The sequence below is a fragment of the Coregonus lavaretus genome (assembly GCF_964263955.1).
Source record: "Coregonus lavaretus genome assembly, chromosome: 30".
NCBI lineage: Eukaryota > Metazoa > Chordata > Actinopteri > Salmoniformes > Salmonidae > Coregonus > Coregonus lavaretus.
The window spans coordinates 21,950,762-21,970,610 of NC_140017.1; the positions used below are offsets into that span (position 1 = coordinate 21,950,762).

The window sequence follows — 19,849 nt, forward strand, 5'->3', positions numbered from 1 at the left end:
GTCAGCGACTCTACTTCAGACCCAGAAGTCAGCCCCTCTCCAGGGTCGGGGCCTCCCACACCAGGGTCCAGACAGGGCTTGGTGCATCGTGGGGGGATTGCCGATCCAGGCCCAGATGTCAGCCCCTCTCCAGGTTCGGGGTCTCCCACACCAGGGTCCAGACAGGGCTTGGTGCATCGTGGGGGGATTGCCGATCCAGGCCCAGACGTCAGCCCCTCTCCAGGTTCGGGGTCTCCCACACCAGGGTCCAGACAGGGCTTGGTGCATCGTGGGAGGAAGGAGAGGGGAAGCATCACGCCAAGGTCCAGACCAGACATGGGGCGCAACGGAGAGGCAGAGAGGAAGAGGTCGTCACGCCCGGAGCTGGATCCGACTCCGAGGCTGAAAGCCCACCCGGACCCTCCCCTAATGAGTCAGGTTGGTGCGGCCGGAGTACGCACCTTTGGGGGGGGGGGGGTACTGTCACGCCCTGACCTTGAGAGGCCTGTTGTCTTTAGTTGGTTTGGTCAGGGCGTGAGATTCTATGCTAGAAATTCTATGTTTTTGTTCTAGGTATGGTATGTCTATATTTGGCCGGGTGTGATTCCCAATCAGAGACAGCTGTCGCTCGTTGTCTCTGATTGGGGATCATACTTATGTAGCCTGTTTGCCTACCTTAGATGTGGGATCTTGTTCCATGTGTAGGCTTGTATTTGTATAGCCTGAGGACTTCACGTTACGTTGTTTCTTGTTTTGTTTATGTTTATGAAGTTTAATAAACATGTTCACATACCACGCTGCACCTTGGTCTGACCCGTCTCTCAACGAACGTGACATCCACTCCGCTAGCGTGGTGAGATATTCTGTAGCTAAAGGTAATGTGTCAGCCTGTTAATTATGAAAATATTTTATAAAAAATGCCCTATTACTAGGCTATTCAAAATCAAATACAAATTCACTATAATTGTAGGCTAACTCTGAATTTGTTTAATTTAGGCTAGACCAATTATGTACCAAAGGTATCTTAAATCAGTATTTTTCGGGTTTGGGCTCATATATAGGCCTATGCATTTGCATAAGCTATAATATGCATATGGGTGTTTTGAATTAATCATCACCTTAGAAAGCACTGTCCATTTCGTTGTGTTAGGCTTTGAAACAACATCCACATCGACCATGTTTTCCACTCAGTTTCAACCTGTTGTTGAACTTGTTGAACTTCTTTCTTCAAATTGATCAATCCAACACATTATTACACACATTTCATTGATTTTCTTTCTTTATAACGCATTTGTGTACACAAATTCCACTTTGTTGTGGCTAACATTAGCTAGGCTATCTAGATGGCTAATGTTAGTTGGTTACTACTAACACATGTCCAGAGTGCATAAGAGGAGATTACCATGACTCAACAGTCACATCGAATTTTACTGCGGTCATGACTGGTGTGGCGGTAATACAGTCACCGCAACAGCCCTAGCCTCTCTCCATGTGCTATTTAATTAATTGTAAAATAAAAGACAAATTGGAGGGTGATGGATATGTCATGTGATCCCAGTTTTCGCGATCCCTCCGGATTTAAGCAGACTGGATGCACTTAATGTTGTGCTTGCATTACAACACCAAATGATGTTGTTGTCCATGTATGTTTCTACAGAATACATTGTACTTGGATATCAATTGAGGTAAGAATATTGCTATTTTTTGTTTACGACCGTTTTTTCAGTGAGGTCATTTTTATCCTTCCAATATTTGCCAAGTCAGGGCTTAACCGGCCATGTACACTATACAAGCAGCACTCACCTACTCATGCTAGCCTCGCCCTCATGTGGGTGCTAACAAGCTAGCAAGAAAGCTAGGTTGTGCTACGTATCAACCACCATTGTCAGCCAATCCAGTAGGGGTTGGAAGCTATGGTGAGCTTCGATTAGTCACTCAGGTCACGTTATCTCGCTTTGCTTCTGTTGAAAGCAAATGGCTTCCGATGTTTCACCGCACTATGTCTCTTCCTAGTGTAAGTGGCCTCTAAATTGCCCCCATTTTTTGGCACCAGAAACACTGTTGTTTAAAAACAATATAATTCTGGTCAACATCCTCATTAATAAATCTGCTGCAACAAAGCCTACATCAATGTGCCAACACCTGCCATATTAGTGTCTAGCTGGGACATCATGGAAGATGCATGGCACCCGGTACAGGAAGTGCAGGTATGCTGCAGATCTTTTCTTAATGAAGCAGCAGGAGTGTAATTGAGTGGGCCCTCACCCCCCTCCCTTCCCACAAGGTAGGCTAAAGACAGTTGAAAAAATACTGGGAACGGAAATGTGATCGATATACTGTCCTTTTCCCTTTATCATAAAATGATTTGTTGAACAGTTGTAGATTTAGGGCTCTATTCAATCCATATCGCGGAAATTCAGCGTTACAGCATGATTGAAATGTTAAGATAATGTTCCCGTGTTAGCAGAGATCGCATTCAAGGTAAACACTGCATATGTTGGCAAAATCGGAAATTACCTTTACAGTTCTAGCGTGGAATCTTTAACGCTTCAGCGATACAGCTTGTATAGAGCCCTTAGGCCTACACTCGATCATGAATGGGTAAAAAGGGGCTTTCGAATTCAACTGGGCTATAGGGCTACGATTTAGTGGCAAAAGGTCGTAGACCTTACGCTGTTTGAGGTTATTACTAGTGTTAATATCCTAGGTCTATTTTAAATATTAATTGCAAATAATGATTCCCTTATCCCGCAATGTTTTCTATATCAATACAGCATGGACAGTGATGAACAGTGAATTGACAAGAAACGACAGGCGTTTTTAGACCCCACTTTCCTAGACAGACAATAGATATCCACTTACCATAATTGAAAATACCAAAGCAACAATGCTGACGGGCCAGACAGGGCAGAAGCAGGACAATATGACCAGTATGAGATAGTCTTTGGGCTTTTGCGCCTCTTGGACCGCGGCATTCCCGATGGAAGAGGTGCAACTGCGACTCAAACTGACCCGGGACGGGGAAAGGGGGGCAGCGGCCAGGTGCCCTGCAGAGCCCGACCTAAAGGGCACACTGTGGCCGTTCTGGTCTACATCCAGGTTCTTGTCGCTCCCCACGTTGACCGTGAAGGAGGAGGACATTTTCATACCGTTGCCCCCAGCGGGCTTGGTGGTCACGGTGCTGAGAAGTTTCTCCGTCTCCTGAGACTCGTTGGCGGGCGCGCCGCGGCTCTCTCCCAGGGTAGATTTCTCGAATTCAGTGTCTATGTTGATTGCCATTTCTTCAAAATCCAAAATATTAAAATTAGTTTCCAATAGAGGAAAATAATGCCTACTTGTGTAAAGTAATAAGACTGGTTATAGTGGTGCTAAATTCCAATTCTTTGACCTGATAAAAAAAAAAAATTTAATCGTGCCAAGATTAATTATCCAATTTATTTCGATTTTACAATAAACTCTAAGACTATGACTATCCAATGTAACCAATTACGTGGCAAGTTGATATGTATACTAATGCAACACTTAGGTGGGCTATGTCATTATAAATCAACCCCTTTCAATTAGAGATAAAACATTTAGTGGTATTTTCCCGTTGGATTTTCGCATCATTCTTCCTCTAGAATCAAGAATGCCTTCCGTCTCAATTCCGCAGTTCCATTCAATCCACACGCGCTATCGGAAAGCGATCTCCTCTGAAATGTGCACACCCTCTCTCCATCTATAACGCCTGAGCCAAATAACAAATCACTCAGTGAAGCGCCTGTCGCCTGCCTTTTCAATCCCACCGCGACGCACAATTATTACTACCTTTATATCTCACTTAAATAAACGTTTTCTTTTCTCATTCAAAGTAATAAAGAAGGACGGAATACAGATGAGTTTATCTCAAATATACCCCCAGAAACAGAGAAAGTGAGTTTTGTGTCCTGTGTGTTGTTCCGCAACCGGCCGTGTGTCAAGGCTGTTTCTCACGCTGCAGCAACAGAGCCACTGGGTTGAACTTGTAGCAGAGCAGTGCGGCGCCCCCTCCCCACCCCCTTCCTCTCCTCCCCCTTATTTCTCTCCTTCCATCCTTCCCAACATCAGCACCACTATGGAAGCGCGCCAGGAGCAGGAGAGGCAGGGCGGAATCTCTCTGGCGCTTTGATCCCCGCGTGGGACGCCTCAAAACCCCTTCTAATATAGGCTAATATAGGCCACTTATACTATTCTAATTTGTCTAATTTGTGGAAATAGCATTGATGATCTTAGGTTTGTTTGTGTAGATTTGCTCAATGTCCTGAGGACACGCTTGATTGAACACGTGTACACCGTATGGTAGGAATGTTAATTGTCTTCCACTAGGCTCCCTTTACGCAGCAGGTCAGGAACCTGATATAGCCTACTGGTAAATTAATACCAAATCAATAACCTACCACGGGGGTTGGTTTTATTTGTGGATACTGACATAGAAACTTTGTAGTTCAACCTTGAATTTAGGCTTCCATCCACATTCTGTATCAACTAATTATAAACAGTGGGTAAATGTTTTCAGATACAGCATTTAAAGCTGTAACTAGATTGATACTATGTATAGCCCTAAAGTGCTAAATGTTATGATAGCTGATAGCACTATGTTTTCTGCTGCTATGGTCCAAAATGAGGACCTATGACAAGTGAGGGCAGTTGGGTGTTGTCTGTTTTTGTGTCCTACACTCTTAGAAAAAAAGGTTCCTTATAGAACCCAAAAGGGTTATATTGCTTGCTTTATATATGGATCAGAACCCTAGATGTTCTTCTTCACTGAACCAAAATGGTTCCATACAGAACCCAGTATGGTGCCATTTATGAATAATGGCTACTACTATTAAATAGTAATATTTTTAGCTAAAAATATAATTAAATGAATAATTGAATAATGGACAATATAATACCAGCATAGTTTTTAGAATGTATTGTCATTAAATGCAAAAATAGTTTGGAAATATGCACTGGTGGGCAGGAAATTTAGAGTATCATGTAGTAGCTTAAACCTATTGATGTTACATTGAGCTAGGTGAATGGAATATGAATGACAGTCATCCAATATGCTATAATAGAAAGAAGGCCATGCTCCAAAAAATAATCGTCCTCCCTCATCTTAAACAGCACCGACCGCCACTGGCAGACATACAGTATATAATTATTATGATGTAGAAGAACAATGCAGTGCTTTGCAAAAGTATTCATCCCCCTTGGCGTTTTTCCTATTTTGTTGCATTACAACCTGTAATATACATTGATTTTTATTTGGATTTCATGTAATGGACATACACAAAATAGTCCAAATTGGTGAAGTGAAATTAAAAAAATAACTTGTTTAAAAAAAATCAAAAAAATAAATAATGGAAAAGTGGTGTGTGCATATGTATTCACCCCCTTTGCTATGAAGCCCCTAAATAAGATCGGTTGCAACCAATTACCTTCAGAAGTCACATAATTAGTTAAACAAAGTCCACTTGTGTGCAATCTAAGTGTCACATGATCTGTCACATGATCTCAGTATATATACACCTGTTCTGAAAGGCCCCAGAGTCTGCAACACCACTAAGCAAGGGGCACCACCAAGCAAGCGGCACCATGAAGACCAAGGAGCTCTCCAAACAGGTCAAGGACAAAGTTGTGGAGAAGTACAGATCAGGGTTAGGTTATAAAAAAATATCTGAAATTTTGAACATCCCACGGAGCACCATTAAATCCATTATGAAAAAATGGAAAGAATATGGCACCACAACAAACCTGCCAAGAGAGGGCCGCCCACCAAAACTCACGGACCAGGCAAGGAGGGCATTAATCAGAGAGGCAACAAAGAGACCAAAGATAACCCTGAAGGAGCTACAAAGCTCCACAGTGGAGATTGGAGTATCTGTCCATAGGACCACTTTAAGCCGTACACTCCACAGAGATGGGCTTTACGGAAGAGTGTCCAGAAAAAAGCCATTGCTTAAAGAAAAAAATAAGCAGTCTTCCAGAGATTTGAGACTGGGACGGAGGTTCACCTTCCAGCAGGACAATGACCCTAAGCATACTGCTAAAGCAACACTTGAGTGGCTTAAGGGGAAATATTTAAATGTCTTGGAATGGCCTAGTCAAAGCCCAGACCTCAATCCAATTGAGAATCTGTGGTATAACTTAAAGATTCCAACTTGAAGGAGCTGGATAAGTTTTGCCTTGAATAACGGGGGGGGGGGGGGGGGGGGGGGGGGGGGGGGGTGTCAATAGTTATGCACGCTCAAGTTTTCTGTTTTATTTGTCTTATTTCTTGTTTGTTTTTCGAAAAAAAAAAATATTTTGCATCTTCAAAGTGGTAGGCATGTTGTGTAAATCAAATGATACAAACCCATAAAAAATCTATTTTAATTCCAGGTTGTAAGGCAACAAAATAGGAAAAATGCCAAGGGGGGTGAATACTTTCACAAGCCACTGTACATGCAGTTGTTGTCAGCAGCAGCCGAAAGAGAGATCCTCTGCCTCTGATGGTTCTGGGTTACTGCCAGACGGAGCAAAACATAGATAGTGTGTTAAAAGTTATGTAATGATTAACTAGGCTATTGAATCACCAAGACTTATTATACATAATATAAAATAAATAATTTATACATACCTCTCAGTGAGCAACAGTCTTCAAATGGCTTCATGAAACATAGTCCCCTCAATTGACTCCATACTGAAATACTGAAATAAAAGTAACTATTAGCTAATTGTCAATGTCAGGCTGGCTCTGTAGCTCTATTTGGCATGTCCCATAATAAAAAATCATGTTTATTTAAAAGAGTTAGCTGGCTAACTTATAAAGTGGCGAATTAAATTAGCCTAGCTATATTTTTCTGTTTAGCTAGCTAAGTTAGCTAGCTAGCTAGCTTGCAAACATGCTCAAATTCTAATAGAGTTGTAACTTTTTTTATCTAGCTTATCATATTACTTTGGCTTCATATATTTGAATTAAAAAATTAACTTTGCTTATCTTAATACATTGAAAAATAACGTGCTTATTGGTAGGCTAGGCCAGTGTTTACCAACCCTGGTCCTCGAGTACCCCCAACAGTATCTTGGACAAGCACACCTGATTCAACTCGTCAACTAATCATCAAGTCCTCAATGAGTTGAATGAGGTGTGTTTGTCAAGGGCCACAACGAAACTGTGTACTGTTGGGTGTACTCGAGGACCAGAGTTGGATAAGAGCGTCTGCTAAATGACTTAAATGTAAACACTGGGCTAGGCTACTTGCAAGTTGGTTCAACCACCGTCCTCTTGCGTCGTCATGCTGGAATGGAAGTTGATTTTTGAATGGGAATGGCAGTTACATTTTGAATTGATCAAAAGGTTCTATATAGAACCACTTTTTTATCTAAGAGTGTATAGTCCAAGTTGATATTCAGGTAATAATAAGGATTTACCCTCGACCTTGCCCACAAATTGGGGGAAACAAACATGATTTCCCATTGACCCCCAGTGTAAAAGAGCAAACTTCATCATCGATTTTTTGTTATACAAAAATAACAAAACATGCCGAAAAGCTGTGGTTGTCCAATGTACATGTAACAAGGTCAAAAATCCCAAACTATGGTTTGCAATGCTCCCATGTAGGGAAATAGAGCCTGCGAGAAGAGCCCTATGGCATCAGGCTATTCTGCGTGGGAGAGTGGGAAATGTGGGGCCCCGGTGTCCACACATAGCTACAGTGGGGAAAAAAAGTATTTAGTCAGCCACCAATTGTGCAAGTTCTCCCACTTAAAAAGATGAGAGGGGCCTGTAATTTTCATCATAGGTACACATCAACTATGACAGACAAATTGAGGAAAAAAATTCCAGAAAATCACATTGTAGGATTTTTAATGAATTTATTTGCAAATTATGGTGGAAAATAAGTATTTGGTCACCTACAAACAAGCAAGATTTCTGGCTCTCACAGACCTGTAACTTCTTCTTTAAGAGGCTCCTCTGTCCTCCACTCGTTACCTGTATTAATGGCACCTGTTTGAACTTGTTATCAGTATAAAAGACACCTGTCCACAACCTCAAACAGTCACACTCCAAACTCCACTATGGCCAAGACCAAAGAGCTGTCAAAGGACACTAGAAACAAAATTGTAGACCTGCACCAGGCTGGGAAGACTGAATCCGCAATAGGTAAGCAGCTTGGTTTGAAGAAATCAACTGTGGGAGCAATTATTAGGAAATGGAAGACCACTGATAATCTCCCTCGATCTGGGGCTCCACGCAAGATCTCACCCCGTGGGGTCAAAATGATCACAAGAACGGTGAGAAAAAATCCCAGAACCACACGGGGGGACCTAGTGAATGACCTGCAGAGAGCTGGGACCAAAGTAACAAAGCCTACCATCAGTAACACACTACGCCGCCAGGGACTCAAATCCTGTAGTGCCAGACGTGTCCCCCTGCTTAAGCCAGTACATGTCCAGGCCCGTCTGAAGTTTGCTAGAGTGCATTTGGATGATCCAGAAGAGGATTGGAAGAATGTCATGTGGTCAGATGAAACCAAAATATAACTTTTTGGTAAAAACTCAACTCGTCGTGTTTGGAGGACAAAGAATGCTGAGTTGCATCCAAAGAACACCATACCTACTGTGAAGCATGGGGGTGGAAACATCATGCTTTGGGGCTGTTTTTCTGCAAAGGGACCAGGACGACTGATCCGTGTAAAGGAAAGAATGAATGGGGCCATGTATCGTGAGATTTTGAGTGAAAACCTCCTTCCATCAGCAAGGGCATTGAAGATGAAACGTGGCTGGGTCTTTCAGCATGACAATGATCCCAAACACACCGCCCGGGCAACGAAGGAGTGGCTTCGTAAGAAGCATTTCAAGGTCCTGGAGTGGCCTAGCCAGTCTCCAGATCTCAACCCCATAGAAACTCTTTGGAGGGAGTTGAAAGTCCGTGTTGCCCAGCGACAGCCCCAAAACATCACTGCTCTAGAGGAGATCTGCATGGAGGAATGGGCCAAAATACCAGCAACAGTGTGTGAAAACCTTGTGAAGACTTACAGAAAACGTTTGACCTGTGTCATTGCCAACAAAGGGTATATAATAAAGTATTGAGAAACTTTTGTTATTGACCAAATACTTATTTTCCACAATAATTTGCAAATAAATTCATTAAAAATCCTACAATGTGATTTTCTGGAGAAAAAAATTCTCATTTTGTCTGTCATAGTTGACGTGTTCCTATGATGAAAATTACAGGCCTCTCTCATCTTTTTAAGTGGGAGAACTTGCACAATTGGTGGCTGACTAAATACTTTTTTCCCCCACTGTATGTGTGTGGAAAACACTTAATCACTGGTAAGACATTTCACTTGTTTAGTATAGTCTGTTTGTAACTCCACTCACTACTTGTAGCTGTATAGTCCATTTGTTTGTGTTGTTGGTCTTGGCTAGCTTAATGTTCTGATCGGTAGCCGGTCGGTAGCCGGTCGGTAGCACTCACTCACTCACGTGGCTGCAAGCGTCGTCATGAAAAGGGGCATGAGGGAAGCCCTACAATAGTATGTTTTTCTAAGTAGTGAGAATGCTCAGGAGCAGGCAATATTGAAATGTAATCTTTAGACATGTTGTACTTTTCTTAAATGTAGTTTTGTAATTTACTAAAACAAGCAGACAACAAGAAAATTGCGTTTGAAAAATGTGTTTTTGCTGTGAGCCAAAGGGGTAACCTAGGTAACCACAGGTTATTTTCCACAGAGGCAGGCAGGGCAGCGAATACCAATTGGGACTATGCTTTTATTAAACACATTATTTCCTCTAGCATTTAGTTTGCAACAGCACAGGTTTGTATGAACCTTTCTATTTGCCACTCAGACCTTCGCAACAATGTTGCAAAATATGAATTAGATCTCCCCTCTGCCATAGAGACCTAACGTGTCGGACGTCATATAGCCATTTTTTTTACCAGGTCGAAATCATGCAGCTGCATCATTAATGAATACTCAATGTTAACTTATTTTTCTTTTTTTTACCCATCTACCAATAGGTGCCCTTCTTTGCAAGGCATTGAAAAACCTCCCTGGTCTTTGTGGTTGAATCTGTGTTTTTATTTTTACTCCTGAACTGACTCAAGACATTTCAGCTTTTTTGGGGGGGTGAATTTGTAAAAAAAAAAAAGAATAATAGAAAAACATAATTCCACTTTAACATTATGGGGTATTGTGTATAGGCCAGTGACAAAAAAAATCTCAATTTTATCCATTGGAAAAAGTCAAGGGGTCTGAATACTTACCGAATGCACTGTATATAACCTTTACTAGTAAAGGGTTCTTTAATCTCCTCAAAAGAATCTAAAGGTTCTATAAAGAACCACAAAAAAACATTTTTTCTAAGAGTGTACAGAGAATGGGATATGACGAATAGGGGATTCCCTGAATGAAAGTGAGCTGTCTGTATGGCATCGACCTGATACTGTACACACACACACACACACACACCACAGACGTGGCTCTCAGACATTTACCCAATTATATTACGTAGCCTACTGGAGCCAGCTGTGGGTGGGTGGGTGTGCTGTCTGTCATGCTATTGTGGGAGTGTCTCCATCACTAACCTGTATGTGACCCCTATCACTCAGACACTGCAATCATTCCCTTCACAGCAAAGTCATCCACTTCCTGTTTCCAATAATCAACTAATCAGAGCCTTCAGTCTCGACCATGATGAGTGTAATCAGGTGTGTTAGTGCTGGGCTGGAACAAAAGTTAGAAGCCTCTGTTTTAGAATGTCCTCTGTTGGAGACCTCTGTTGGAGAATGTCCTGCCATTGTGCCATACTGGTGAATTAATTATCCTAGCCCCCCCTAAAAGAGTTAAAACTTCCTCTTTGTTATTGGAGTAGTTGTTGATATATCAACTTTTATAGGACAGTATTTAGCCCTGAGGTCTATGCTATAGAAATATCGCCATCTAGTGGAATGTAATAGTGGCAACAAGATACAGAGACTTGACTAAGCTTATTGAGGGTAGAAACTTTGTCAGTGTGTGAAAATCCCTTTAAAACAATATAGTTACACTAGATATACAAAAGTATGTGGACACCCCTTCAAATTAGTGGATTCAGCTATTTCAGCCACACCCGTTGCTGACAGGTGTATAAAATCGAGCACAGAGCCATGCAATCTCCATAGACAAACATTGGCAGTAGAATGGCCTTACCGAAGAGCTCAGACTTTCAACGTGACACCGTCATAAGATGCCACCTTTTCAACAAGTCAGTTCATCAAATTTCAACTGTAACTGCTGTTATTGTGAAGTGGAAACATCTAGACGCAACAACGGCTCAGCAGCGAAGTGGTAGGCCACACAAGCTCACAGAACGGGACCGCCGAGTGCTGAAGCGCATAGCACGTAAAAATCACCTGTCCTCGGTTGCAACACTCACTACCGAGTTCCAAACTGCCTCTGGAAGCAATGTCAGCACAATAACTGTTCGTTGGGAGCTTCATGAAATGGGTTTCCATGGCCGCGCAGCCGCACACAAGCCTAAGATCACCATGCGCAATGCCAAGCGTCGGCTGGAGTGGTGTAAAGCTCGCCACCATTGGACTCTGGAGCAGTGGAAACGTGTTCTCTGGAGTGATGTATCACGCTACACCATCTTGCAGTCCGACGGACGAGTCTGGGTTTGGCAGATGCCAGGAGAACGCTACCTGCCCGAATGCATAGTGCCAACTGTAAAGTTTGGTGGAGGAGGAATAATGGTCTGGAGCTGTTTTTCATGGTTCAGGCTAGACCCCTTAGTTCCAGTGAAGGGAAATCTTAACGCTAAAGCATGCAATGACATTAGACGATTCTGTGCTTCCAACTTTGTGGCAACAGTTTGGGGACAATGCCCCCATGCACAAAGCGAGGTCCATACAGAAATGGTTTGTCAAGACCAGTGTTAAAGAACTTGACTGGCCTGCACAGAGCCCTGACCTCAGCCCCATCGAACACCTTTGGGATGAATTGGAAAACCAACTGCGAGCCAGGCCTAATCGCCCAACATCGGTGCCCGACCTCACTAATGCTCATGTGGCTGAATGGAAGCAAGTCCCCGCAGCAATGTTCCAACACCTACGGTAGCTTTGTGGTTAAGAGCGTTGTGCCAGTAACCGAAAGGTCGCTGGTTCTAATCCCCGAGCCGACTAGGTGAAAAATATGTCGATGTGCCCTTGAGCAAGGCACTTAACCCTAATTGCTCATGTAAGTTGCTCTGGATAAGAGCATCTGCTAAATGACTAAAATGTCAATGTAATCTAGTGGAAAGCCTTCCCAGAAGAGTGGAGGCTGTTATAACAGCAAAGGGGGGACCAACTTCATATTAATGCCCATGATTTTGGAATGAGATGGAGGAGCAGTTGTCCACATACTTTTGGTCATGTAGTGTGCCATGGATTAAAGGAAAGAATAAAAGGCCACATTCATTCAAAATCTGATGAGTACATAATCTACACCAAGTTTTATTAGCCTTTTATGACTAGATTCAGTACTTGTTGGGCTTCAACCATTCAAGTCAGAAATAATAGATACCCAAATGGATTGACCACCAAACAATGTTATGGGAAAAACATAAATAAATAAGTAGGGATTTGTTCTCTCTCTCTCTCTCTCTCTCTCTCTCTCTCTCTCTCTCTCTCTCTCTCTCTCTCTCTCTCTCTCTCTCTCTCTCTCTCTCTCTCTCTCTCTCTCTCTCTCTCTCTCTCTCTCTCTCTCTCTCTATTCAATTCAATTCAATTCAAGGGGCTATATTGGCATGAGAAACCCTCCATGACACATACAGCACCCGATGTCACAGGAAGGCCAAAAAGATCATCAAGGACATCAACCACCCGAGCCACTGCCTGTTCACCCCCCTATCATACAGAAGGCGAGGTCAGTAAAGGTGCATCAAAGCTGGGACCGAGAGAATGAAAAACAGCTTCTATCTCAAGGCCATCAGACTGTTAAATACCCATCATTAGCACATTAGAGAATGCTGCTGCCTATTGAAATCACTGGCCACTTTAAGAAATGGAACTCTAGTCACTTTAATAATGTTTACATATCTTGCACTACTCATCTCATATGTATATACTGCATTCTGTTCTATAATATTCTACTGTATCTTAGTCCATGCCGCTCTGTCATTGCTTGTCCATATATGTATATATTCTTAAATTCCATTCCTTACTAGTTTTGTCTGTATTGGTCATATGTTGTGAAATTGTTAGATATTACTTGTTAGATATTACTGCACTGTTGGAGCTAGATGCACAAGCATTTCGCTACACCCACAATAACATCTGCTATCTGTGTATGTGACAAATAAAATTTGATTTGATTTGATGTCTCTCTCTCTCTCTCTCTCTCTCTCTCACCCCTTCTTTGCCCATCTCTCCCCTCGCACCATCTGTGCTGTCCACTTTGACATTGACCCTCCCCCTCCATATCTGCATATCTCCTGGGCCATGTCAGAACATGCCCTTATACTTGACTTTATCCTCCTCATTCTTCTCCTCCATCCTCATGTTGAGTACACCCAGGTCTTTCTTAACAGCCTTCTTCATGCCAGGGTCCAGATCTAGAACCCTCTCAAAGTCAGCCCGCGCCTCAGCTTCGTTCCAAACCTCGATGTGGGCCTTCCCTCGTACGTAGAACGCCTTCATTTCACCTAGGATGAACACGCAGATACACAGTTCATGTTAAAACAATCGGTTTGCTTTGGGCTAGAAACCTAATTTACATTTCTTTACACTTTGACCATCGACTATTTGTTGTTGTCTGAAGTGCTTTTCCTGTCAGATGTCATAATATATTTTGTGTGCCTGAGGTACCTGGGTGCTGATTTATGATGTCACTGGTGTGCTCTATGACCTCATAATACTCCTCCATACGGAGCAGACACTGGCAGTAGTTGAGAGTCAGCATGTTCCCCATCTTCTCTAGCTTCAGCCAGGGAGCTTCCCATGCTTTCTCCTGGGGGAGTGAGGATACACACTGTTACACACCATGGATAAATACAGTGGCTTGCGAAAGTATTCACCCACCTTGGCATTTTTCCTATTTTGTTGCCTTCCAACCTGGAATTAAAATGTATTTTTGGGGGGTTTGTATCATTTGATTTACACAACATGCCTACCACTTTGAAGATGCAAAATATTTTTTATTGTGAAACAAACTTGAGCGTGCATAACTATTCACCACCCCCCAAAGTCAATACTTTGAAGATCCACCCTTTGCAGCAATTACAGCTGCAAGTCTCATGGGGTATGTCTCTATAAGCTTGGCAAATCTAGCCACTGGGATTTTTGTCCATTCTTCAAGGCAAAACTGCTCCAGCTCCTTCAAATTGGATGGGTTCCGCTGTTGTACAGCAATCTTTAAATCATACCACAGATTCTCAATTGGATTGAGGTCTGGGCTTTGACTAGGCCATTCCAAGACATTTAAATATTTCCCCTTAAACCACTTGAGTGTTGCTTTAGCCGTATGCTTAGGGTCATTGTCCTGCTGGAAGGTGAACCTCCGTCCCAGTCTCAAATCTCTGGAAGACTGAAACAGGTTTCCCTCAAGAATTTCCCTGTATTTAGCACCATCCATCATTCCTTCAATTCTGACCAGTTTCCCAGTCCCTGTCGATGGAAAAACATCCCCACAGCATGATGCTGCCACCACCATGCTTCACTGTGGGGATGGTGTTCTCGGGGTGATGAGAGGTGTTGGGTTTGCGCCAGACATAGCATTTTCCTTGATGAACAAAAAGCTCAATTGTAGTCTCATCTGACCAGAGTACCTTCTTCCATATGTTTGGGGAGTCTCCCACATGGCTTTTGGCGAACGCCAAACGTGTTCGCTTATGTTTTTCTTTAAGCAATGGCTTTTTTTTGTCCACTCTTCCGTAAAGCCCAGCTCTATGGAGTGTACGGCTTAAAGTGGTCCTATGGACAGATACTCCAATCTCCGCTGTGGAGCTTTGCAGCTCCTTCAGGGTTATCTTTGGTCTCTTTGTTGCCTCTCTGATTAATGCCCTCCTTTCCTGGTCTGTGAGTTTTGGTGGGCGGCCCTCTCTTGGCAGGTTTGTTGTGGTGCCATATTCTTTCCATTTTTTTATTATGGATTTAATGGTGCTCTGTGGGATGTTCAAAGTTTCAGATATTTTTTTATAACCCAACCCTTATCTGTATTTCTCCACAACTTTGTCCCTGACCTGTTTGGAGAGCTCCTTGGTCTTCATGGTGCCGCTTGCTTGGTGGTGCCCCTTGCTTAGTGGTGTTGCAGACTCTGGAGCCTTTCAGAACAGGTGTATATATACTGAGATCATGTGACAGATCATGTGACACTTAGATTGCACACAGGTGGACTTTATTTAACTAATTATGTGACTTCTGACGGTAATTGGTTGCACCGGATCTTATTTAGGGGCTTCATAGCAAAGGGGTGAATACGCACCACTTTTCCATTATTTTATTTTTTTAAATTTCTTTAAACAAGTTATTTTTTTCATTTCACTTCACCAATTTGGACTATTTTGTGTATGTCCATTACATGAAATCCAAATAAAAATCCATTTATATTACAGGTTGTAATGCAACAAAATAGGAAAAACGCCAAGGAGGATGAATACTTTTGCAAAGCACTGTATGCTCATATATGCATGCATGCATGCACACACACACACACACACACACACACACACACACACACACACACACACACACACACACACACTGACACACAGGTACAGTGTCTTCGGAAAGTGTCTTTTTTTTATCCTCATAAATCTACACACAATACCCCATAATGACAAAGCGAAAACAGGTTTGTAGAAATGTTTGCAAATGTATATATATATAAAAAAAAAACTGAAATACCTTATTTACATAAGTATTCAGACCCTTTGCTATTAGACTCTAAATTGAGCTCAGGTGCATCCTGTTTCCATTGATCATCCTTGAGATGTTTCTACAACTCAATTGGAGTCCACTTGTGGTAAATTCAATTGATTGGACATGATTTGGAAGGGCACACTCCTGTCTATATAAGGTCCCAGAGTTGACAGTGCATGTCAAAGCAAAAACCAAGCCATGAGGTCAAAGGAATTGTCCGTAGAGCTCCGAGACAGGATTATGTCGAGGCAAAGATCTGGGGAAGGGTACCAAAAAATGTCTGCAGCATTGAAGGTCCCCTAGAACACAGTGGCCTCCATCATTTTTAAATGGAAGAAGTTTGGAACCACCAAGACTCTTCCTAGAGCTGGCCGCCTGGCCAAACTGAGCAATCGGGGGAGAAGGGCCTTGGTCAGGGAGGTGACCAAGAACCCGATGGTCACACTGACAGAGCTCCAGAGTTCCTCTATGGAGATGGTAGAACCTTCCAGAAGGACAACCATCTCTGCAGCATTCCACCAATCAGGCCTGTATGGTAGAGTGGCCAGACGAAAGCTACTCCTCAGTAAAAGGCACATGACAGTCCGCTTGTAGTTTGCCAAAAGGCACCTAAAGACTCTCAGACCATGAGAAACAAGATTGTCTGGTCTGATGAAACCAAGATTGAACTCTTTGGCCTGAATGCCAAGCGTCACATCTGGAGGAAACCTGGCACCATCCCTACGGTGAAGCATGTTGGTGGCGGCATCATGCTGTGGGGATGTTTTTCAGCGGCAGGAACTGGGAGACTAGTCAGGATCGAGGGAATGATGAACAGAGGGGACATTTAATCAGTTTTAGAATAAGGCTGTAACGTAATAAAATGTGGAAAAAGTAAAGGGGTCTGAATACTTTCCGAATGCACTGTACATGTACACACGCACGCACACAAACACACAAAGCGTTGAGGCTGTCATGATTAAAATATGATTATACTCTCTCACAAAACACATTAAAAGAACTCCAAAAACTAAAGCCAAGGTCATTATTCCACACTGCCATTCCTGATCCGTTGTTACAATACCTTGTGCTGTATGTTCTTGACGCAGACTATGGCCTCTTTGTATTTGTTGGCGGCGTCCTGGTAGCGCCCCAGTTTGTAGAGCTTGTTCCCCTGGCCATGGAGCAAGGGCACAGCCTTCAGCCTCTCCTCATCATTCAGTGCCCATGACTCCCTGTCATACTCACTGGGCTGCTGCACCTGGGATATACAGACACACAGGCACGTACACACACACACATACACACACACACACACACGTTTGTTTTACTATCCTTGTGGGGACCAAACAATTGATTCCTATTCAAAATCCTATTTTCCCTAACCCCTAAACCTAACCCTAACCCTTAACCTAACCCTAACACTAACCTAACCTTAACCCTTACCCCAAACCCCTAACCCCTAACCCCTAACCCTAAACCTAACCCCTAACCCTAATTGTAACCCTAAACCTAACCACTAAGCCTTTAATAGCTTTTTTCCTTTTGGGGACCAGCGAATTGTCCCCACTTGTCCAAATTTTCATTGATTTTAAAAACAAACACACACACACACACACAAAGAGAATACGAGCAAGATCAGTGTTTCTTTGTGTGCGCAATATTTGTGTGTGTTTCTGTGTGACTCCATTCCAGTGTTTTCCTCTAACCTTGACCAGTTCCAGTACAAAGTAGAGAGGCTGAGGCTCCTTCTGTAGCTGGTCCAGGTCATCATAGCCCAGGGTGTGGTAGGCAAACATGTTGGCCATGCCACACGAATGGATGTGCCAGTCCACAGGGTCCTTGCCCTCCGCGATGCGCCGCAGGCTCTTGGCCACCAGGGGGTAGAGGCCAGTGTGCTGGGGAGAGAAAGAGAGACAGAGACAGAGACAGAGAGACAGGGCAAGCAAAGTTAACCAGAGCTATATGATATAAGACATGTCATTGAATTTGTCTTTTCCTGAAACAGGCTTTCCCCCTTTTCACTGATTTGATTGGATTGGAATGGGTGAAGTAAGACATTGCTCTTTGTCTGTCATAATTAGTCTGTCAATCAAACCAGAAAGGACCCTGGATACATATTTTTGTATATGCTAATACACAAATATTTGTGAAACCGAGTCTATTCTCCTCCTCAACTGAACTATGTATCCAACGTAACAATATCGCCCTCTGCTGGTTGGAATGAGTAAACACTTCATTTTACCCTCAACACTAGTAGCACAGATAGAACAATGAGACAGATATTTCACTGGATGTATAAATGTGAAGCATCAGCTTGGCGTTTCCATTCACTACCAAATATGGTAGTGAGAGGAAGCCCAGTGGCCGGCAGTGGGAGAAGATGGAACGAGACGGATTTTGGCCGACAATCTGCTAATTTTCTCATCGATAAAACATTTGATTTCAATGCAGTTTTCTATTCCCAAAACTAAAATTTGTTACGAACAGAGTTTTGTAGACTTTACCCTTTGCCAAAGTTTGTTGTTTAGAAGGAGTGCAAAGGCGAATTTAGTTATTGCACACGCGCACTTCACAGAGTAGGCGTTCCCTAACGGACACATGCAAATGTAGTGCTAGAACGCGCCAATAGGATCTCGCTAGCTCGTGCTTGGCTATTCCCACCTCCTTGCTTGTTCTGCCCACTACGACTCATTTGTTCCCATTTGAAACGACTGGCAGTGGTCTATCTTGGTTTACTTATAAAAAAATCTTTGCTAGTAGGGTCACAGTATGTAACCTACTGTATAGATAGAATGTAGCCTACTGTATAAAGCACCCAGGTTGTAGTTACTAAATAATGAATGAATGGCTGTGCCCCAGCTGGTTTAAAGCCCGTCCCAGGTTGTCTTCATGGTCAGCAGTAATCACAGGCGATTAGGGAAAGGTGAAGCTGCTGTGGATTAATCACACTCTCTAAACTCTCCATCTGTTTGTCTCCTCCACCAACATACACATACAAATGCACGTACACACACACACACACACACACAGCCATACTCTAGCAGACACAAATAACTGGGGGCAAAATAAGGGGGGGGGGGGGTGCAACTCAATATTAGGAAGGTGTTCTTAATGTTTTGTACACTCAGTGTAAGGTCACACTTTATTTGGATAGTTCGGATTTTCCATCTGTGCTCTAGAAATGGTCAGACTATCAACAAACTATCTGTTGATAAGCAACTGCTTGCTAAGGTTACAGTTAGGGTCAGGGTTAGTTTTAGAATAAGAGTTAGGGTAGGGTTAGGGTAAGTAAGGGTTAAGTTTAGGGTTAGGATAAGGGCTAAGGTCAGGGTTAGAGCTAGGGTTAGTAGATAGTTAGTTGAAATGTTACTGATAGTCTGTAGATAGTCTGTAGAGCATCTACAGATGGACTATCAAAATAAAGTGTTACCAAATATAAATATATAACCAAACCCCTGGAAAGCCTACAATTGCAGACACAATACGTTGAAGAGCACATATAACACAGACAACTGAAAGTAGGGCCTACATTTTCAACAAATGTGTGCTTTTCAAAGCTTACTAGAGATGTGTTGAATTGTGAGAAGGGACAAATACCAAAAAGGGGAACTGACAGAAACGTCTGCATCCTCTTCAATAGTTGGTTGAGGTTAGGTTGTTTCTAATTATCATCATTATGACACACAACACTGGCAATGCACACACATGGGACAACAAAGCACCTGTATTAGCTGTATGATATTAGGTGTATGATATTCCAGTGTGTTTGTATTGTGTCTCATGCTACTGAGATATTTAAGTGTTTACTCAGTATGCTCTGAATAGAAGTAGCTTTTGTGTTTTTGACATTACTGTAATAATGGGTGGTGTCTCTTTTAGTTCCTTGTAAAATGCAGGCCGACTGTCATGAGAGACTTTTAATCTGATGTGATTGATACCTTTAGCTTTAATTAAATGTCTCCCTAGGAAAAATCATTAGGAATTGTTAGATTTTTCTTAAAGTTCACTTAGGACAGA

At 42.7% G+C, this 19,849-nt stretch overlaps 2 protein-coding genes across 2 annotated transcripts in view; both read right to left on the minus strand.

Moving 5' to 3' along the window:
• Positions 1-3,258, minus strand: part of LOC311106158 (trafficking regulator of GLUT4 1-like) — a gene marked incomplete at both ends in the record, with an annotated part of 28,769 nt that extends 25,511 nt beyond the window's left edge. Inside the window, one exon of the mRNA XM_084148485.1 lies at positions 2,842-3,258. Within this exon, the coding sequence (XP_084004611.1) occupies positions 2,842-3,258 (417 nt within the window). The remainder of the gene's footprint in view (positions 1-2,841) is intronic.
• Positions 3,259-13,435: 10,177 nt separating this feature from the next.
• aipl1 (aryl hydrocarbon receptor interacting protein-like 1) overlaps positions 13,436-19,849 on the minus strand; it is a gene marked incomplete at both ends in the record, with an annotated part of 7,827 nt that continues 1,413 nt past the window's right edge. Inside the window, 4 exons of the mRNA XM_084148486.1 lie at positions 13,436-13,635; positions 13,799-13,940; positions 16,914-17,090; positions 17,539-17,727. Coding sequence (XP_084004612.1) covers positions 13,436-13,635; positions 13,799-13,940; positions 16,914-17,090; positions 17,539-17,727 — 708 coding nt within the window. The remainder of the gene's footprint in view (positions 13,636-13,798; positions 13,941-16,913; positions 17,091-17,538; positions 17,728-19,849) is intronic.